Here is a 22446-nt window from a genome sequence, read left to right as displayed (position 1 = left end):
CGCAAACAGTCCATCAGTTATGATTAAAATAGCTATATGAACTATTTATAGGTACATGATATAATAGATGTACATGATATAATAGAATAATGCACTACATAAGTATAAAGATTAGAATCTAGTACATCTGTTATTAGTGTGCAGATAGGATTTTACTTTCTTATTGAGCAAAATACTGCTCCACCTGCTCAGTGAAATATTTGGGGGTAAATGAGAGAAAAAGTTGTTTTTAATCTAGAAGAGAAACTAACATTCTAGATTAAGTATGTAAGACTTGTATGCTAAGAATACTTTATCTCTGGATTTTTACTCTGGCCGTGATTCATTCAGGTTTGGGATTAAAGGTGCTGCTTATCTAAAAAATAAAGATGGTTTGGTGATCTCCTGCGGCCCAGATGGCCGTTCCGAGTGGAAACCAGGATCCCTGCAGCGATTCCAAAACAAAATCACCTCTACCACAACAGGAGGGGAATCTGTTACGTTCCATTTGTTTGACCACGTAACAGTAAGTCCGTATCTACATTAAGCCTCGCTTTGAATGTAAAGTATAAAGAATGTGATCTGGTAATAAGCATCTTTCTCCTCTGTGATAGGTGAGAATATCTGTACAGGCCTCCCGCTGCCATTCTGATACAATCAGGCTCGAAATAATAAGCAACAAACCGTACATGTCACCAGATACAGAACTATTTCATCAGAGCTCCCTCTTGCTAAAGAGTGATTTAGTGAAAGAAGTAACCAGATCTGTGGAGGAAGCTCAGCTTGCCCAAGAAGTCAAAGTAAACGTCATCCAGGAAGATTATCAAAAATACTGCCAAACAAAGGGAAGAAGCCTGTACATGCTTCTAGAAGAGATAAGGGACCTAGCTCTTCTGGATGTTTCAAACAGTTATGGAATGTGAGATATTCTTCTTACTTCATTAAAAGAGCTGTTTTGTGAATGTTTTACCTTCTTTTTAACATTAACATCCAAGGTTCTGTGTCACCTAATGGACTAGTCGACTGGAAATGGGTAGATCACAAATGCACAAAACGTTTTCTCATCCTTATTAATTACAGCTTCGTTAAAGTGCAATTAGGTCACTGTGGAAACGGATTTTTCAGAAATGAACACATCGTGAATGGTGGCTCTGTAAGTCCAATTGCCAGTCTCTTTTTAATAAACCCAGCATTGATTTTTGATTAGCTTGTCTCAAATCCATTCTTTAAAAATAAGTTAATTTTCCTAGTAACTGCCACACTGGGCCATTTGGGTCATAGACCCCTCTGACATCTGTCAGGTTAACTTCCCGGTTGCCTTCAGATAAGACCTAGTTTAAATTAATGTTAAAAAAAAAAACATTTAAAAATATAAATACATAAGGGCACCTGGGTGGCTCAGTCGGTTAAGCGTCTGACTTCAGTTTGGGTCATGATCTCAGTTCAGGAGCCGCGTACCGGGCTCTGTGCTGACAGCTCAGAGCCTGGAGCCTGCTTTGAATTCTATGTCTCCCTTTCTCTCTGCCCCTTCCCCGCTTGAACTCTCTCTCTCCCTCAAAAAATAAACATTAAAAAAAATTTTTTTAGGGGTACCTGGGTGGCTCAGTTAGTTAAGTGGCCGACTCTTGGTTTCAGCTCAGGTCATGATCTCAGTTTGTGATACGGAAGAGCCCTGCATGGGGCTCTGCCCTTACAGCATGGGGCCTGCTTGGGATTCTCTCCCACACCTCTCTGTGCCCCTCCCCAGCTCATGCTCTCTCAAAATAAATAAACTTAAAAAAAATAATCATAAACTTGGTTATCAACATGGTACCTTATCTGTAACTTACCCCTCTATCAAGCTGATAAACTCAGGCAGGAAAAACTCCAATTGGGTCTACCTACCATCAGGTCCTAACACTTGTAGCCTCATATTTGCCATGCCTCAGTCTTCCTTATTTTCTAGATTTTCATTTCTGTATCATTATTGGACATGTTCTTCTCAATCCTTGGACTCTCATCCACCAACTCAAAGGTGTCCTGTGAGTCCTCCCTAGGTGCTATGTGTTCCCCATGATACTTTGCAAGTTTCTCTCCCACCAGTTGTTATGGTACCAAGGAGCACTGGAACTTCCCTAGCACCCACGCAGGCCAGACAATATGTCAGCCTTTCATGTGATGCTTTAAGTATTAAAGTGACTCCTCAAAATATACATAAGCACATATAAAACTTTAAACATTTTACCAGAAGTGTACATTGAAGAACTAAACAGCAATGAGAAACTTTCATAAAGCCTTTAGAGACAATTTGTAAGACTTCTATTTCTTTTTTAAAAAGACATTAATATTCATTATATATTTACATCTTAAAAACACCCAATTGTGTGAAAAGGAAACATTCAATGGCACACTAGCAGCAGAAGGTGCTTATTAACTCCTAGTCATTTTCATGTCATATCTATAAAAACACTAAAGGGAATAAATCAACTCAAATAAGAAACGAGTATAATTATAATACCAGATTTTAAACAGGAATCTGTGAAAGTCTTACTACATGAGGATTTTCACACCGAGTAGACAAAATACATAGTAATCTAAAACTTAGAGGATAGCAAGTTAACAGCTTTTCTCTTAGTTGAGGCCTGTCCAACCTCAGTGACATTCCCAGATAAAGCATAAAGTTACCACTATACATTTTAAAAGGATTGGTCCAGTTGTGTTTTCTCTATTTTTAATTCCTCCTCTTCATTTACAGGATTGGCAGCAGCATCATTGTGTGGACTCTCGAGAATGTCTTTGTCAAATCTGTTTGATGACTCCTCCTCTTGATCTTCCCCTGTATTAACCTCTTCAATGGTCTCTGCCCTGGGTATGCTCGCTAATGAGTCTGAAAGAGAAATTACTCCTTCTAAGCACCTGATCCAATCTTACCTGATAAATACAAATCTCTCCACAAACTTACATCAGTGGAAATGAAATCTATGATCATTTTTCTAAAAACAGCCATTTTTATACATGTACAAAGTCCACTCAAAAATGCAAGTCTTGAACTCAAACCTTGAATCACAGCCAAATGCAACTATTTTCATTCAAAAATCATAACTACTAGACAATCGTTTTTAAAAATCAAATGCTCCTTGCAACTCTTGATCTTGGGGTTGAGTTCAAGCCTCAGGCTGGGTGTAGACATTACTTAAAAATAAATAAAAATAAAAACCAAATGCTCTAAACAGCTAAATGTCAAAGTGACCTCTAGCAAAGAAAATTTAGGATCCTTGTATCTATTTGGCCAAATTTTAAAGTCATATATTATAAATAGAAGATAAACCTTAAAATGCTTATTGCCAGGTATCTTTGATAATGACAGCAAGGAACTGCCATCAGTGAGAGTTGTATCTTCATGTAATTTTTCACCTGGTAGTAATAAAATATCCATTTGTAAAGCTGAAGATTAAATTCATTTTAATTGGAAAGAATGATAATGTAGTGACACAAATTTTCACTTGAGAGTTTTATTATCTTAGGTGAAACTTGTTTTATAACATGATGCCTTCAACACTTAACTGTAATTCTTATTTTCCCATTTCAAAAGGAAAACTACATTGGAAACTGAGAAAGATATATGTGATTCTCCTTCGTGCATTCAAAACCAATTTTCATTATTTTTAAATATAGTTTTGACAAACTTGGTTGTCTAAGTTTCCAAACCCACAGTATATTTTAAAAACAGCAAATTTTGGGGCGCTTGGGTGGCTCAGTCAATAAGCGTCCAACTCTTGGTTTTGGCTCAGGTCATGATCTCACATTTCGTGAGTTCAAGCCCCGCATCGGGGTCCACACTGACAGTGCGGAGCCTGCTTGGGATTCTTTCTCTCCCTCTCTGCCCCTCCCCCACTAACTCCGTCTCTCAAAATAAACTTTTTTTTTTTTTTTTTTTTTAACGTTTATTTATTTTTGAGACAGAGAGAGACAGAGCATGAACAGGGGAGGGTCACAGAGAGGGGGACACAGAATCTGAAACAGGCTCCAGGCTCTGAGCTGTCAGCACAGAGCCCGACGCGGGGCTCAAACCCACGGACCGCGAGATCATGACCTGAGCTGAAGTCGGCCGCTCAACCGACTGAGCCACCCAGGCGCCCCATAAACTTTTTTTTTTAAACACTTATTTATTATTGAGAGGCAGAGAGAGACAGAGCAAGAGTATGGGATGGGCAGAGAGAGGGGGAGACACAGAATCTGAAGCAGGCTCCAGGCTCTGAGCTGTCAGCGCAGAGCCGGACGCGGGGCTTGAACCCACAAACCGCAAGATCATGACCTGAGCCAAAGTCAGACGCTTAACCAATTGAGCCACCCAGGCACCCTGAAAAATGAATAAACTTAAAAAAATAAATTAAATAAAAATAAAAAATAACAACAGCAAAATTTAAGACAGTTTTAAAAAAGGGAATGCATCTGATAAGCAAACCGACAGCTAAGTGACAAAATGCAATAAAAAGCAATTAAGGACCTATTTACGTCATAGCAAATGGCTCTGAATCCTCAAAGGGTACAGAAGGCATTTTGTATGTTTAGGAAGGTACCATAATAATTAACGTTCGTAATTATGACCCTACAGATAAAATATGTGTCACATGCCTTAAGGAGTCAGGGAAGAATATATTTTTGAAAGATTCAGAATCAAGTTTAAGTGATTAAAATAATTTTTCAAGAGGTACTCAGCTATCCAGAAAACCATCCTGGACTCCATTTATTCTTTGAAGATTCCAAATAGCTCTCACATACATACACGCATTGCCTCTCTCTCAGATATACATAAACTTAATATACTGTATCAGATTTTTCTATTCCTAGAGGTATTTTATTTTGGAGGTAGTAGAGAAGTCAAAATTTCTAACATGTCCCTGATATATTAATGGTAGCACATAAAACCCAGCATAAAATTTACCATTTCCGAGGGACCGACTATTACTCAGTAGCTTTGCCTGCCTTCTTTCCAAGGCCAGTTGTTTATTTCTCTCAATTCTCTGTTGTTCTTCTTCTGTTAGGCTTCTACTCGACTCAGAAGCAAACTTCTCACTTTCCAATGAGCTTGTCAAAAAGGGATCTGATTCAGTAGCAGTTACATCATGTACATTATTTTCTCTTACTTCATCTAGAGTAGAAATCAAAGTTAGTACATCCATAGTTAGAAAAAGAGCTTATGCAGCTATTAGTTGAAAACCAGTTTAAAGTAACAAGACTCCAGATCTGAAGAAACAAATTTGTTTCTTCAAATTGTTCTGAGGTGTGAGAATGTTACAAATACAGATTACCCTTCAACAATATAGTAGTTAGGGGCGCCAATAGACAGCACAGTCAAAAATCCACATATAACTTTTGCCTTCCCCAAAACTTATCTGCTAATAGCCTACTGTTGAATACCAATAACATAAACAATTAACACATCTTGTCTATGTTATATGTATTACTCAATTTTTAAAGTAAGCTAGAGAAAAGACAATGTTATTAAAGGAAAGCATAAACAAGAGAAAATACATGTACAGTACTGAACCACAAAAAATCTGTAAGAGGAGGGAGCACCCGGGTGGCTCAGTCGTTACATGTCTTCTTGGTTTCGGCTCAGGTCCTGATCTCACGATTCGTGGGTTTGAGCCCCGCATTGGACTCTGCACTGACAATGAGGAGCCTGCTTGGGATTTTCTCTCTCACTGCCCCTCCCCTGCTCGTGCTCAGTCTCCCTCTCTCAACATAAATAAACTTAAAAAAAAAAAAAAAAAAAAAAAAGGAAATATAAATCTTTACAACAAAAGAACAATAAATTTTAAAAAAAGAGACCTTTCAAATCAAATGGTAATACTAGTTTAAAAATATGCAAGAAGACAAAGCAAAAGTTCTTAGTTATGATGAGAAAATATTTTCTGCTTGGGCCAATAAAAGAACTTAAAAGAATCCAAAGGATATTCTTGTTTTACATCCGACAAAAACAATTTAATAGCTTACTATAATGTCTGTATGATACACAGTAGTAATTTTATGTTGGCTAATTTTTTTTAAATATTTATTTATTTTGAGAGTGAGAGAGAGAGAGAGAGCATGTGTGTGAGGGAGGGGCAGATAGAGGGAGAGAGAGAATCCCAAGCAGGCTCCTCACTGTCCATGCAGAGCCCAACCTGGGACTGGATCCCACAAACCATGAAATCATGATCTGAATAGAAGTCAAGAGCCGGGCACTTAACCAACTGAGCCACCCAGGTGCCCTGCCCCTAAGCTAATTTTTAATAGGGTAAATAAAACTCAGACACAAAGTGAAAAGGGAGGGGTGCCTGGCTGGCTTAGTAAGTGGAGTGTGTAACTCTTGATCTCAGGGTTGTGAGTTTGAGACCCACACCGGGTGTAGAGATTACTTAAAAATAAAATCTTTCAGGGGCACCTGGGTGGCTCACTCAGTTGGGCATCTGACTCCGGCTCAGGTCATGATCTCACAGCTCATGGGTTCAAGCCCCATGTCGGGCTCTGTGCTGACAGCTCAGAGCCTGGAGCCTGCTTCGGATTCTGTGTCTCCCCCGCTCTCTCTGCCTCTCCCCTGCTTGCGCTCTGTCCCTCTCTCTCCCTAAAATAAATAAATATTAAAAAAAAAATTTTTTTTAATAAAATAAAATCTTCCAAGGGCGCCTAGGTGACTCAGTCAGTTAAGTGTCTGGCTCTTCATTTCAGCTCAGGTCATGATCTCATGGTTGTGGGACTGAGCCCCACACTGGGCTCAGCATGGAATGTGGAATCTGCTTGGGATTCTTTCTCCCTCTCCCTCTGCCCCTCCCCTACTTGTACTTGTTTGCTTTCTCTCTCTCAAAATAAATAAACTTTGAAAAAAAAATAAAATCTTTAAAAAAAAAAAAATGAAAAGGAATAGAAATTTAGAGATCTATGAACATATTTCCACGTGAATTTAAAAAATAACTCGGGTGCCTGGGTGGCTCAGTCTGTTAAGCACCCGACTAATAATTCAGTGCTCTCTATATTAGTGTCAATAAATTCTTTTTTTTTTTTTTTAAGTTTACCTATTTATTTGGAAAGGGGGAAGGAGGAAGGGAGAGGGGCAGAGAAAGAAAGAGACAGAGGGAGGGATAGAGAGAGAGGGAGGGAGAGAGAGAATCCCAAGCAGGCTCCAAGCTGTCAGTGCAAAGTCTGATGTGGGGCTCAAACTCACAAACTATGAGATCATGACCTGAGCTGAAATCAAGAGTCGGGCACTTAACCAACTGAGCCACCCAGGTGCCCCTAGTCTTAATAAAGCTTTAAAGCCCTGTACACCAATAATCCTCAAAGTAGGATGCCCCTGAAATGATCCACAGTGGGATGGAAAGTAAATATTGTATCTTCCATTTATATTTCATTTAAGAATTAAGAAAAATTGTCGTACTGAATTCAAGACAGGCAGTGACAAATTATCATTTATCCATATGACAAGCAGTTAGTTCCACCTGTAGAAGGGTAGGAGAGCTGGGCCCTTGCTCATGTTTTGAATTTCAGCATATTGTGACACAGAGTTGATTCTGATTGCCCAGTTAAATAAACTGTCTAGTTTTAATACAAAATGCGTAAGTGATAGCTTAAAAATATTTCTGCAAAATAATATGTAGAAGAGAAGGTAGACAGAGATAACAGAGATACAAGCAAGAACTAAGAAAACGGCAAAGCTGACATTTCACCTTCTCCCTACATCATTCACATCACAGGGTTAAAAAAAATAACGTCCTCTGATCTGACAAGTAGACAAAAAAAATTTCCATCAAGAAGACCATTTGAAATATGAATTTACATACATTGTGCCTTGAGGTATTAGCTAATGTAGTAAAAACCATCACAACTAGCACAACATTTTAGGACAAAGATAAACCTGTACAACTATTCCAGTGGTTTAAAATCATATGATATTTAATTTTACAATCCAAATCCCTTTTGAGGTTTCTTCCTTGACAGTGAAAGACAAAAAGCAACACACTTGACCTTCCAGACATGGAAAAAAAAAATGCGGCCAGAAACCAAAATCCATTCCTTTGTCAGGAAATATTGATGGAAGACAGACAGAAAACATTGCTAGAGAAGTTAAGAAACAAGTATTAGAACCAACTATGCAATTTTGGGATATCTAATATGCTTCACCATCCATGGCTTACAGGATTCCAAATTAATGATAATGAAATACATATCGAACTACTGTGTTGTGGGTCATGAAAGGAAAGATCTCTTCAACAGTAAATGGCCTCTTTAATACAATGTTATGTGGAAAAACAATGGGAACAGAATCACTGATGGAGCTTCAACTGATAAAAATGGGAGTAAAAATATTAGACCCCCACATGAAATTCACTCACTGCAACATTCACAGGCAAGCCACTGTGGCAAAGAAGCTAAAGACAAATATTCAATGTGCTACAGGATGCCATCGTTTCGGCACACATCAACTGCCAGATAAGCAAATATGCAACAATTATTAAAGGGAAGTAGTGCTATGGGAAAAAAAGGATAGAGGAATCAGGACTGGGGGTGGGAGTACGATTTTAATAATGTGGCTGCAGAGACTTCACTGAGTTGACATCTGAGCACAGTCTGAAGGAGGTAAGAGAGCCATGCAGACTTGGGGGCAGGAAAGACAGGACGTGTTCAAGGCAGAGTGTAAGAGTGCAAAAGCCTTAAGACAAAAATGCGCCTAGCAGGTTGGAGGAACAGCTAGGAGGCAAGTGTTGTGGAAGCAGTGTGAGTGGGAAACTGTAAATGATACAGTCAGAGAGGCAAAAGAGGCAGGGTAAGGAATAGATACTGTAGGGCCAAGTAGGACATTATAAGGATTTTGGCTTTTGCTTTGGATGAAATAAGGAGCCACTATAGGGCTTTGAGCAGAGGAGTGATAGGACTGTATGTCTCCCAAAAATATAAAAATATAACCCCTGATTTAAAACAAATTTTTTTTTAACTTTTTATTTATTATTGAGAGACAGAGAGAGACAGAGCATGAGCATGGGAGGGGCAGAGAGAGGTGGAGACACAGAATCCGAAGCAGGCTCCAGGCTCTGAGCTGTCAGCACAGAGCCCGACGCGGGGCTCAAACTCAATAAACGTGAGATCATGACCTGGGCCGAAGTTGGTCACCCAACCGACTAAGCCACACAGGCGCCCCAACCCCTGGTTAATTTTTAAGAAAAATGATTGATAAAAGGTAGATGACAATTTACTTGTAAACTTCGACCAAAAATCCTTGCATTAGTGAATGGGATTGGAAAAGGGATACCAAGAGTTGTGAAGTGCGGTGTGTGATACTCTATTTCCGTTTGGATGCATCTTAATAAGGTAAAACCAAGATTGGGTGGGAAAATACTGTATCTACACCCCACCTTCAAATCATCGATCAAGTATCAGCACAAGATTTTTGGAAAAAAAAAAAAAAAAAAAAACAAAACAGTAGAATATTCAATCATATTGTTCTCACTTTAAAACCTCATAATAATGTTTTGGTGAAAATAAAAATGTGCACTATTTACCATATCCATTTAACATGTATTATAAAAACAAATAAAATGCTCAAAACATGTACTGTTACAGTCCCTTATCCAAAAGATTTGGAATCTATCCTCTTAGGATACAAAGAAAACAGATACAACAAGGCTGTGTGATATAGGCCTCTTCTATGTACCCAGGATTTCAGCACTCCTGTAATTCCATGACTAGTCCTGTGTTAATTTATGCCTCTGCATGAGTCCCTCTCTCCAAAATCACCTTTGCCTGGACTCTACTCCGTATCATTCAAAGGACTTGTGATACGTCCTCTGTGAATCTTTCCCCTCCCCTAGGTAAAATCAACTATGCTCTCCTTTGCACCCTACCCTGTGCCCTATTCATATTTCTAATTCTAGCACCTATCAGAACAGAGGTAGTGTTATATCTCACTCGTTCACTAGTCTGTCAGCCCATGAGCCAAGGGGTCTGAACTTATTCATCTTTATCCCTGAAACTTTAGCACACACTACGCAACTCAAAAAGTGCTGAACAATCTAACCCAGTGGTATGTGCTGTGGAATAGACTGTCGTTACTAATTCCTTTTTATTTACCAAATCCCATGCCACTGACACATACCGTATGTTACCAACATATTTACAAAAAATTTTAATAGTTTTTATTTATTTTTGAAGGAGAGAGAGAGCATGAGCAGGGGAGGAGCAGAGAGAGGGAGACATAGAATTTGAAGCAGGCTCCAGGCTCTAAGCTGTCAGCACGGAGCCCGGTGTGGAGCTCAAACTCACCAACTGTGAGATCATGACCTGAGCCGAAATTGGACGCTTAACCGCCTGAGCCACCCAGGCGCCCCGTTTTCCAAAATATTTAAATCTTGGATTATTTAAATCACAATCCTTCACATTTTTAAAAGCAGTTTATAAATAACTTCGCGGGATTCTAAACGCAGCCTGTATTTTCTACATCTATTAAAAGTTTAAAAGACAGGGGCGCCTGGGTGGCTCAGTCGGTTGAGCGCCGACTTCGGCTCAGGTCACGATCTCGCGGTCCGTGAGTTCGAGCCCCGCATCGGGCCCCTGTGCTGACAGCTGAGAGCCCGGAGCCTGTTTCAGATTCTGTGTCTCCCTCTCTCTGACCCTCCCCCATTCATGCTCTGTCTTTCTCTGTCTCAAAAATAAATAAACGTTAAAAAAAAAAAAAAAAAAAAAAAAAAAAAAAAGTTTAAAAGACAAAAATAAACAAACATGTATGGAGCCATCGCACAGAAAATCTGATAACTATACAGACCCTGTCGGCAGGAACCATATGTTTTGATGTGTGTGACTGCCTATGGTTGCATTGGACAACTAACAAATGCAATCGATACCAGGAACAGTCACATAGGTCTTACTAAAATCCTATAGACATCGTCCTTAGCTTACAATGGGGTTACATCCTGATGAGCCCACTGTAAGTTGATAATATTTAAAGTCAAAACGGATTTAATGTACCTACCCTACCTTAAACATGCTCAGAACATGCACACCAGCTTACAGTTAGGCAAAATCGTGTAACACAAAGTCTATTTTATAATAAAGTGCTGAATATATCATGTAATTTATTGAATACTGTACTAAAGTAGAAAACAGAATGCCTGTCAGTGTATCGGTTGTTTACCCTCATGATCATGTGACTGACCGGGCAGTGTGGCCACCGTTGCTCAGCATCACGAGAGAGTGTCCTAGCACACACCCCTAGCCCAGGAAAAAAATCAAAATCTGAAATTCTAAGTACGGCTTCTACTGAATGCCTATCACTTCTGTACCACCATACAGCTGAAAAATCATTTCAATCAAACCATTGTTAAGGACCACCTATGTACAGCATCTGTACTCTTAAGAGAAAAGTAAACTATTTCACCATCAAATTATTCTAATTCCACAAAGCCCCTTCTTAGTTGTGTATATGTATATGAACACTCTATTTTGTCATTTATTCTCATTAACAAGCACCACAAAGGATCGACGGGTCACCACCTGACTTCTCAAAACCTCAAGTTCTGTGGCGAAATATATTTTTACAACATCTCTTAATGGCACTGCAGTCATGTCTTTAAGAAACAAGTATTAAACAACACATACCAAGGCATCTTAATTCATTCCTATTTACTGTAATTATATACACAATATAGACGAAGAACTCAGTGCTTAATCTACCCATACCCCAACTAAATCTATTTCTAAAGCAGTATTATATTAATAAACCTATATTCTTACCATTATTATTAATAAAATCTTCATGTAAAATAGGGAGGTCAAGTCGAATTCGTTTTAAACAAGTCTGAAAATAAAAGATATTTTTATACTTTCACCAGTAACATTTGGGGGAAAATGATAATTTATTCAATTCTTAGTTTCAAAAAGGTTGTTCTTCAAATAAGTACTATTAATTTCCTTTCTCTCTACCAAGAGAGATTTGAAAATGAAAATGCAAACAGCTACTTAGCCTCAACTGAATCCATACTTGGCAGGATTTAGCATTGTGAATGATATTCATAATCATCTCAACACCTACCTGAACTTCCTTTTTACTTCCCAGGTATTCAACTCTGTCAATAAAATCCTCAAATTGCAGTTTAGGGAATAGCCTATGTGCCCAATGCTCCATGTGTCTGATTAGCGTTTTCAAGTCTTCAGCCTGGCACATAAAAATAAAAATGCTAAATAGAAGATCCATTCTCACAACTGACCTTGTCAGCAGATTTTAGAATTGAATAGTAATGCCAAAGTCACTGGTGTCATTTTATATTTATATGGTTAAGAAACTTTTGAAGAAACTTTAAGAGAAATATTTATTGAGCTTAGAGAACTGCAGTCTGAAAGAGCACTAGATACATATTTTTAAAAAAAACCAGTACGAAAACTTAATAAAAGTTAAAAGATAATCATGTGTCTTTTCAGAACTGTAAAGTAACATATGAAAATAAGCTTTAATAAAATATGTCAAGGTATCTTTTAGGAATAACTAAACAAAATGACAGGTCCCTAAATCATATATAGAAAACAAAGTATTGAGAATTCAGCACTGTGAAAATATATTCAGAAATCCCAAGGGCAAAGTACAAAGACTAGCAACAACAGTTTAAATGTTCTCAGAGCACACTACCTGTATATGAAATTTCAATTTAACATTAAAAATTTTAAATGAAAATGAAAAACAAAGTTTAATAAACCGAACTAATGAATGACAAAATTCTAAATTCCTGGTTTTACTATAAAATATTTACTTCTTCTCAACGTATTTTTTTTTTTTTTTTAACATTTATTTATTTTTGAGAGACAGAGAGAGACAGGCAGACAGAATCCGAAGCAGGCTCCAGGCTCTGAGCTGTCAGCACACAGCCCAACGCAGGGCTCGAACTCACAAAACCATGACCCAAGCTGGAGTCAGATGCTTAACCAACTGAGCCACCCAGGTGCCCCAATAATATTTTTTTTTAATTTTTTTTTAACATTTATTTACTATTGAGAGACAGAGAGACACAGAGCATGAGCAGGGAAGGGGCCGAGAGATGGAGAGACAAAGAATCTGAAGTAGGCTCCAGGCTCTGAGCTGTCAGCACAGAGCCCGATGCGGGGCTCGAACTCACAAACCCAGGTGCCCCATCCAACAGTATTTTAAAATAGAGTAGTCAGGGGTGCCCGGGTGGCTCAGTCGGTTAGGCATCTGACTTCAGCTCAGGTCATGATCTCACAGTTCCTGGGTTCGAGCCCCGCATCGGGCTCTGTTTTTTTTTTTTAATGTTTACTTATTTTTATTATATTGTTCATTATGTCTGATTTATTATCATTATGTATACATTTATATAATTATATTATATATTATACATTATATATAATTGCATTATATATTCACATATACTATGTATATATTTCTTATTATTAATATTTATTATAATTTATTTATGATTATATTAATAATTATTATTATTGTAAATAATTTGTTTATATTTATTTTTGAGAGAGAGAGAGACAGAGCATGAACGGGGAAAGCAGCAGAGAGAGAGGGAAGACACAGGATCTGAAGTAGGCTCCAGGCTCTGGGCTGTCAGCACAGAGCCCGACGCGGGGCTTGAACTCACAAACCGTGAGATCATGACCCAAGCTGAAGTCGGTCGCTTAACCAACTGAGCCACCCAGGCGCCCCCCCCACAAAAAATGTTTTTAATAAAAATAAAAAAATAAATAAAAAAAAAAAAAGAGTAGTCAAAACCACAGGCTCCGGGTCAGACTGCATAGATTCAAATCTCAATTCTACCACCCCTAGGTAAAATCAACAATGCTCTCCTCTGCACCCTACCCTGTGTGACTTTAAACAAATCACTTTACCTCTATGCCTTCTTCTTCATGTATAAAATAAGAATAATATTATACACACTTTGTAGGGTTATGAGGAATAAGTGATACAAGTAAAGTGTCTGACAAAGTATGCACTCAGATACTGGCTATTATTGTTGTTATCTGATCTTGTCTAAGAAGCCAGTGGTCAAGCCTACCAATAACTAAACATGTAATACTAAGAGCATGTGTTATCCTTCTCATTCTGATAATAAATATAAAAGGTTTCTTTTAATCCAATCACCTAAGATTATTTTCCAATTGTTGGGTGTAGCTGGTCAGTCACCTCACAATGTCATGTTAGACGGAAGGGTCACAAGAAGAGAAACACCCAAATACAGTAGGATGTCCTAAGTCATACACGGAGAAAAAAGCAGTAAGAACTCAACTTTGTGAGAAAATAAGAATTTCCAATGGCAAAGTACAGAAGACTAAATAGCATAAACTCTCAGAGCCTACCCTCACTCAGTGAAAAAACACAAAATTTTTATCCTTCAGATACTCATTTGTGCTAAAAAAGTACTTATTATGAAAATGATGAAGACTTCATTAAATTCAAAGCACCAATTCATCATTACAACCTAAAAATTTCAACAAGGGCAATGATAGGTATGGTTTTAAGGTTTTGGTGGGATTCTTTTTGGTTTCTTTTAAATTTTTTTAACGTTTTTTTATTTATTTTTGAGACAGAGAGAGACAGAGCATGAACAGGGGAGGAGCAGAGAGAGAGGGAGACACAGAATCGGAAGCAGGTTCCAGGCTCTGAGCCATCAGCCCAGAGCCCGACGCGGGGCTCAAACCCACGGACCGTGAGATCGTGACCTGAGCTGAAGTCGGACGCTTAACCGACTGAGCCACCCAGGCGCCCCTCTTTTTTTTTTAAGTAAACGTGAGACTTTAACTCACAACCCCAAGATCGCGTCCCATGCTTCACTGACTGAGCCAGCCAGGTGTCCTTCTCTTTTTTTTTTTTTGAGATGGGTATGGTTTTATTATTATTTTTTTGAGAGTGCACGCACATTCATGAGGGTGAGGGAGGGGCGGAGAGGGAGGGAGGGAGGGAGGGAGGGAGGGGGTGTGAGAGAGAGACAGAATCCTAAGCAGGCCCCAAGCCCAGCACAGAGCCCTATGCAGGACTCAATACCCCAACCATGAGATTATGACCTGAGCCGAAATCAAGAACTGGAAGCTTAACCAACTGAGACACCCAGGCACCCCCATCCTTTTTTTGAGATGGGTATGTTTTAAAATATCCTGATTTAGGGGCGCCTGGGTGGCTCAGTCGGTTAAGCGGCTGACTTCGGCTCAGGTCATGATCTCGCGGTCCGTGAGTTCGAGCCCCGCGTCGGGCTCTGTGCTGACTGACCGCTCAGAGCCTGGAGCCTGTTTCGGATTCTGTGTCTCCCTCTCTCTGACCCTCCCCCGTTCATGCTCTGTCTCTCTCTGTCTCAAAAATAAATAAACATTAAAAAAAAAAAAAATTAAAAAAAAAAAAAATATCCTGATTTAGGGGAGCCTGGGTGGCTCAGTCAGTTAAGCGTGTGACTTGGGCTCACATCACGACCATACATCTTGTGAGTTAGAGCCCCACACTGGATTCTCCACTGTCGGTGCAGAGCCAGCTCTGGATCCTGTCTCCCTCTCTCTCTGCCCCTCCCTCACTGGCACTCCCTCTCTCAGAAATAAACATTTTAAAAAGATAAAATATCCTGATTTACATTTAGTTTTGTGCCAAAATAGGACACAGACTTCTACTCTCTCTTCCTATCCACTGAAGCTGAGCAAAGATACAATTTTTCAGCCTCCCAGGTTTGAAATCTTGGGATTTTTAATTGACTTTATTTTTCATTGTTTATTTATTTTGAGAGAGAGAGCAAGAGAGTACAAGAGCAGGAGAGGGGGAGAGAGACTCCCAAGCGCGTTCCATGCTGTCAGCGCAGAGCCAGAAGTGGGGCTTGATCTCATGAACAGAGAGATCATGACCCAAGTGGAAATCAAGAGTCGGATACTTGACTGATTGAGACACCCAGGTGCCCTGTTTTTAACTGAATTTAATTTTATTTTTCAAAGTAAGCCCTATGCTCAAGGTGGAATTTGAACTCATGACCCCAAGATCAAAAGTCACACTCTCTACAGTCCGAACCAGTCAGACACCCTTCTTGGGATTTTTTTTAAGTTTTTTTAAATGTTTATTTACTTTGGGGGGGGGGGGGGGAGAGGAGCAGAGAGAGAGGGAGACACAGAATCCAAAGCAGTCTTCAGGCTCTGAGCTGTCAGCACAGAGCCCGACGAGGGCCTCGAACTCATGGACCACGAGATCATGGCCTGAGCTGAAGTCACTTATTCAACCAACTGAGCCACCTAGGCACCCCGAGACTATTTTTGACTCCTTTTTTTTTTTTTTTTTTTATCTCCTTCTATCCAATTGTCTAAGGACCATATGTTGTTTCTCTCTCTACTATTGCCCTATCAGGCTATCTTTACCTTATTCATCATCAACCTGGTAGTGCAACAGCTGCCTCCTTCCAGCCTCTTCCTCTTTCCGATTATCCTGCATACCACACCAAGATGGTGCTCACTGTTGTATTAACATTACTCTAGCTGGGCTATGAAAGGGGAAGTCTAAGCTCTGCCTTTAACTATTGGCAATTGGGGCGCCTGGGTGGCGCAGTCGGTTAAGCGTCCGACTTCAGCCAGGTCACGATCTCGCGGTCCGTGAGTTCGAGCCCCGCGTCAGGCTCTGGGCTGATGGACGGCTCGGAGCCTGGAGCCTGTTTCCGATTCTGTGTCTCCCTCTCTCTGCCCCTCCCCCGTTCATGCTATGTCTCTCTCTGTCCCAAAAATAAATAAAAAAACGTTGAAAAAAAAAAATTAACTATTGGCAATGGACACTAACTCTAATAAAACTCCATTTCCTTAATAACTAGATAATAGAACCAATACCTACCGAACAGGTTGAGAATTAAAGAATATATTTGAAAATACTTCATAAACTACAAAGCTTTACAAAGATATCTGCAAAAAATCGTATCTATACTGTACATGATTCAGAGAGAAGAGACTTTTGGGGCACCTGGGTGGCTCAGTCAGTTAAGCATCCAACTTTGGCTCAGGTCATGATCTCATGGTTTGTGGATTCAAGCCCCACACTGGGCTCTGTGCTGGCAGTGCAGAGCCTGCTTGGGATTCTCTCAAAATAAATAAACTTAAAAAAAAAGATAAGAGACTTTTTTCTAATTTTTTAATATTTTATTTATTTTTGAGAGAGAGGGAGAGCATGCACAAGTGTAAGAGGGACGGCAGGGAGGGGGCGCAGACACAGAATCTGAAGCAGGCCCCAGGCTCTGATCTGTCAGTACAGAGCCCAGTGTGGGGTTTGAATCCACAAACCATGAGATCATGACTTGAGCTAAAGTCAGACCCTTAACCAACCAAGCCACTCAGGCGCCCCAGGAGACTTTTTAAACATACATTTGGACAGTGATCGACAGTTCTTAAATGTCTTCATTTTTCAACAACTTAACTGATGCCTACTATGAATCAGACACATATGACAAGATAAGTATCATATCTTAGGGACACGTAAGTGATTGATACAGGTAAAGTCCTTGCTCTCCTGAAACCTAAAATTGCTCTTTAATGTAGACTAAGTAAATTATATTCCTAGAAATTATAAAGTATAAAATCAGAGCTTACAGACTTAGAGCTGATTTTCCTAAAGCCATACAAGGGCACAAATTAGACTGTAAGACAGGTTTCTGATTCTTTAAGCAGTGCCCTTTCCACTACATCTTAGTTTCCCAAGAGATACAATGAATGATAGTATCTGTGGCACATTCTAAGACTCCTCAGAACATGGTAACAGGCCCACAGTTTTACCAATATTTGAAAAAACAAAGGTCTAAAACAAAAATCAGACATTTCTTACCTCATAGCCTTTACCTTTGAATTTTGCCTTATCAAACACATGCCGTAATGCCGGAAGCCCTCTCTCTGAAATTAATCTGTAGAGAGAAATAGGTTTTGAATTTCCAGTTTGCTAGAGCCATCAAGGAGAAAGCAAAACCGTAAGAAGAAAAAATATTATCTGCTGAACTGAAAAAATAGGTCTTTAGAAAGAACTGATCCCCCCATCAGCCCAACTAAAAGTTGGTGCTTTTTTCCAAATGTTTATTTGTTTTTGAGAGAGAGCGTGAGCCAGGGAGGGGCAGAGAGAGAGGGGGACAGAGGATCAGAAGCAGGCTCTGGGCTGACAGCAGCGAGCCTGATGTAGGGCTTGAACCCATAAACTGTGAGATCACGACCTGAGCCGAAGTCAGACGGTCAACTGACTGAGCCACCCAGGTGCCCCCTAAAAGTTTTTAATATAAGGAAAAAAAAAAATGTAAAGAAAAAGTACAAATGTTTAAGGAAATAGTAAATGTACCTCTGAGCATCCAGCCTGGGTATATTCCGTTTAACTGTTCTCTTTGGAGGTACAGGAACAGGTGCTCCTCTCTCTAACTCTGGTGAAATATATTAAGATTTAATACTACTTAAATAATTTAAGTCTCATTTACAAAATGTCTCATTTCTATGCTGATAGATGGATAACAGAACATGGGCACTCTTTTGGAACTCCATACAGACCTTCATCAGGTTCAGCTCCCTCACCATCTTCTCTCTGTGGAGACGCTGGAGGTGGGAAAGGAGGAAAAGTTTCATCGTCCACATGCTCATCATCTGGTAGGTCAATCACGCCATTCTGTGGTTCCAGCATCTTTTCTTCTACAAGAAAAAATAAACATGTTTATTCATCCAAGTAATCTATTATACAGTTAAGTCCTACCTGCAGCAAAATGCACGTGTTTCAGTCATTTAAACCACATTTCAAACTCGTATCATGAAAAGAGTAGAAAGTGGTTATAGGAAAAATAGAACTGGGTTAGAAATCAAAACCGGGGCACCTGGGTGGCTCAGTCGGTTAAATGTCTGACTTCCACTCAGGTCATGATCTCATGGTTCATGAGTTCAAGCCCCACATCGAGCTCTGTGCTGAGGACCCAGAGCCTAGAGCCTGCTTCAGATTCTGTCTCCCTCTCTCTGTGCCCCTCCCCCACTCCATCTCTCTCTGTCTCTCAAAAATGAATAAACATTAAAAAATAAATAAATAAAAACTAAGGTTTAAAAAAAAATTATTTTTAACGTTCATTTTTGAAAGAGACAGAGTACAAGCCTGATGCGGGACTCAAACTCACGAACTGCGAGATCATGACCTGAGCCAAAGTCGGACGCTTAACCAACTGAGGCACCCAGGAGCCCCAAAACTGAGTTCTAATGTAGACCCTGCCGCTCAATAAGTGCATGGTTTCCAGCAAATCATTTTACCTCAACTGTTGAGTCTCCCTTATCATAAAAAGATGATTTTGACTTTTCAGAGGGTTTCAAACTGTGGTCCAAATGGATGTGAAATCGGCAGGGTTCAGATACCTCACCCCCACTTCAACCAGAGCAGCTTTTTAAAAAACCTGTTTACATACTGGTCTTCTAGGTAAGGTTTCCTTTGAAAGAAGAGAAATAAATAATCCTCAGGTTGGTAACTTGAAAGAATGTTTTTCAGTACCATCTAACTTGACCCCTCAGCAACATCTCACACTTTTGATCAGTTCCTTTTTCTGGAAAAGTGTTTTCATTGACTTCTGAAACACAGTACTCACCTGGTTTTCCTCCCTCTCTGGACAGTCCTCCTGGATCTTCTGTGCAGATTCATCTTCCCCTAACCTGGTCAGTAAGCATTCAAGGCTCCATCCAAGCCTCTTCACTCATTTATGCACATTGCTTTAATAATCATTTGTAGATGGCTAATTTTTCTTTAATTTTTTTTAACATTTATTTTTGAGAGAGAGAGGATGAGCGAGCACGAGTGGGGGGGGGGGGGGGGGAGAGGGAGACACAGAATCTGAAGCAGGCTCCAGGCTCTGAGCTGTCAGCATAGAGCCCGACGCGGGGCTTGAACTCAAGGACTGAGAGATCATGACCTGAGCTGAAGTCCGACGCTTAACCAACTGAGCCACCCAGGGGCCCTAGATGGCTAATTTCTTATCTCTCTACCCTAGGCATCAAATCTGAGCTCCAGATCCCTATTTCTCATTTTACAGCTCTTAAATTTCTCAAAAGCACCTACAACTTACCATGTACAAACCAAACTTCTAAATTTTCCCAGTTCAGTGAATGACATCTATTCAGGTATGCAAATAAGAAACTTGTAAGTCACCTTTGATACTTCCTTCCCCCATCCTACATATCCTGTCCATTTTTCTTCCTAAACATCCGTTCAGTCTTCCCATTTCTCCCTACCTCCACAACTGCTTCCCACATTTCTTGCTTGGGTTATTCGATTACTCATAACCGCTTTGGCCTTTTTCTTTTTTTCTTTTATTTTTTGTAATTTTTTTTATTTATTTATTTTTTTTTAATGTTTATTTACTTTTGAGACAGAGAGAGACAGAGGATGAACGGGGGAGGGTCAGAGAGAGGGAGACACAGAATCTGAAACAGGCTCCAGGCTCTGAGCTGTCAGCACAGAGCCCGACGCGGGGCTCGAACTCACGGACCGTGAGATCATGACCTGAGCCGAAGTCGGTTGCTCAACCGACTGAGCCACCCAGGCGCCCCCGCTTTGGCCTTTTTCAAACCATTCTCCCTATTACACCTAGGTTGAAGCTCTGAAAACGTAAACCCAGTCACATGATCGCTTGGCTTAAATACTTAAATAGCTTCCTGCTGCGCTGAAGCTAATGATAAAACTCCAAGCCCCTGGGTTGGCACCTTCCTACGTCTCCAGCCTCACTTCATACCGCTCTGCATGCTCTTTTCTTTCAGTCCCCTGAAAGAGCCATATCCCTCAGGTCACAAGTCCTTTCCTAAAGCTGCTTCCTATCCAGAAGGCTCTTCCCAGACTCCTTATCTCTTTCAGATCTCAATTATCACCTCCTCAGATAAATCTACCCCAATTTCCCGGAATTAAATCCTCCTATAATAAGCATTCAAAATGTCACATGCCACGTGCTGCACCATTGTATCCCCAAAGCTGGTATACAGCAGGTGCTCCATATTTACTGAATGAAGGAATAAAGTTTCCAAAGCTTCCCTCAAACCGTAAAACCAGTGGAGCTACAGGATCCCTAAAGTCTCTCCAATTCTAAATTTCAATGACCACAAACACATAAACACAAAACAACGTATAAGGTTCAATAACCACAGATTTTCAAAACTGGAAAGGCAGTTAGAGGTCATGTAATCTAAAGTAGCTTCCTACCTACAATAAATATATTCAAGTTAAGTTCAATTCTAGTTAATTTTCTCTAGGAAGAAATGGGGTTCACACCTTGGAGATCAACAGGGAAGTCTGAGTTTGATGGCAGGGCACAAACTATATTAAGTGTAGCAAGAAGCAATGTTAATTGCTTGTTCATTAATATCCAAACTACAATCGTTCCCAGGCCCTTAGGGCTCCAATGTCTAACTTCATCCAAGTTATCAAAACAGTAGAACGTGACGAAAAGGGAGTCCCACCAGACTGACTCAATGTCCTCCTTTGCTAACCACCCTAAAAACACTAAACTTTCCATCCCACCCCTCTTCTCCATCCTTCCCATCCCCGCTCCGCTAGTCTCACTTCAGTTTCATTCATGCATTCATTGCGCATTCATTCCACATTTCACAGGACGCATCCTACGTTTAGAAACCCCTGGACAGCAAGTAGCTGGCGGCGTAAAGATCGATCTGATGCACGTTCCCTCCCGCCAGAAAACGGGGTTTAACCACAAGCCGACCCGAAACGGAAACAAGTAAATGCGCCCGCCCTCCTCACCACCAGGTCGTGGGCTCTCAGTCCCGCTCAGCCCAGGTCCGTATCACAGCCTCCACACTCCCTCCCCGCGACCCCCCAAGCACCCCAGCTCCTCCACCTGCCTCGCTAGGCCGCCGCTTCCCCCAAACCCTTCCCACGCCTTTAAGCCCGCTCTCACCTCAAACGCACGGCTGTGGCTACGGCGCGGTACTTAGCACAGCTGCCAAACCGCGTTGATCGCGAGACTCTGAAGATTTTTTTTTTTTTTTTTTTTCCCCCCGCGAGAAGAGGCCTTGGCGTTTGGCGCCAAATCTGCGCAGGGTTCGGGCGGAGCCTAAGGGACCCACCTCCTCCAGGCCCCGCCCACCCATGTCCGTCCCCGCCTTTCCTGGGTCCCGCCCTTCCACCGCTTCCGCCCCTCCTTAATTCCTCACGGGAAATGAAATTTATTTGCATAAAGCTCATTGTGTTATGCTCTAAGCACTTTAGACTTTGGAGAAAGGCCTCAGTTTTCTAGAAAACTGGCTTGTGGATGGAGTAGAAAAAAATAGAGGCAAAAGAATTTAATGAAAAACTTCTGATTGTTCAGAGTTAGTAACAATTGCTTGAACACTGAGTTTTACTGTTTATTGAATAATGAGCTGAGAAAAGAGGTGATAGAGTGTTAGAGTCATGTAGGCACAAAAATGTCAAAAATATGTCACTTTATATATGTAATTTTTTTTTTTTTTTAAGACAGTTCAGGGATGTCTGGCTGGCTCAGTGGATAG

The 22446-nt window shown here is 40.3% G+C and overlaps 2 protein-coding genes and 1 non-coding gene across 7 annotated transcripts in view; 1 reads left to right on the top strand and 2 right to left on the bottom strand.

The window, feature by feature from the left end:
• DIS3L (DIS3 like exosome 3'-5' exoribonuclease) overlaps positions 1–1182 on the top strand; it is a 34231-nt gene extending 33049 nt beyond the window's left edge. For all 3 annotated transcript variants that reach the window (XM_078448750.2, XM_078448751.2, XM_078448752.2), the window contains 2 exons: positions 331–505; positions 594–1182. In XM_078448750.2, coding sequence (XP_078304876.1) covers positions 331–505; positions 594–902 — 484 coding nt within the window. In that variant the 3' untranslated portion in view covers positions 903–1182. The remainder of the gene's footprint in view (positions 1–330; positions 506–593) is intronic.
• Positions 18–21954, bottom strand: TIPIN (TIMELESS interacting protein). Of its 3 annotated transcripts, none has more exons than XM_060618224.3 (8): positions 21855–21954; positions 18475–18612; positions 18272–18350; positions 17774–17849; positions 12023–12145; positions 11725–11788; positions 4904–5110; positions 18–2845 (listed from the first exon to the last, which is right to left on the bottom strand). In XM_060618224.3, exons 2-8 carry the CDS (start codon positions 18602–18604, stop codon positions 2655–2657), a joined length of 870 nt encoding a protein of 289 aa, XP_060474207.1. In that variant the 5' UTR covers positions 18605–18612; positions 21855–21954; the 3' UTR covers positions 18–2654. The 3 variants fall into 3 exon arrangements, with proteins under 3 accessions (XP_060474207.1, XP_060474208.1, XP_060474209.1); XM_060618225.3 differs by lacking the exon at positions 21855–21954 and adding an exon at positions 19542–19706; XM_060618226.3 differs by lacking the exon at positions 21855–21954 and adding an exon at positions 19213–19399.
• LOC132670652 (small Cajal body-specific RNA 14) lies at positions 10713–10848 on the bottom strand. Its single transcript, XR_009606872.2, has one exon.
• Positions 21955–22446: the final 492 nt, after the last annotated feature.

This window comes from Panthera onca, chromosome B3 (genome assembly GCF_046562875.1).
Source record: "Panthera onca isolate mPanOnc1 chromosome B3, mPanOnc1 haplotype 2, whole genome shotgun sequence".
In the NCBI taxonomy this organism is placed as follows: domain Eukaryota; kingdom Metazoa; phylum Chordata; class Mammalia; order Carnivora; family Felidae; genus Panthera; species Panthera onca.
This window is presented reverse-complemented; position numbering and strand designations above follow the sequence as displayed.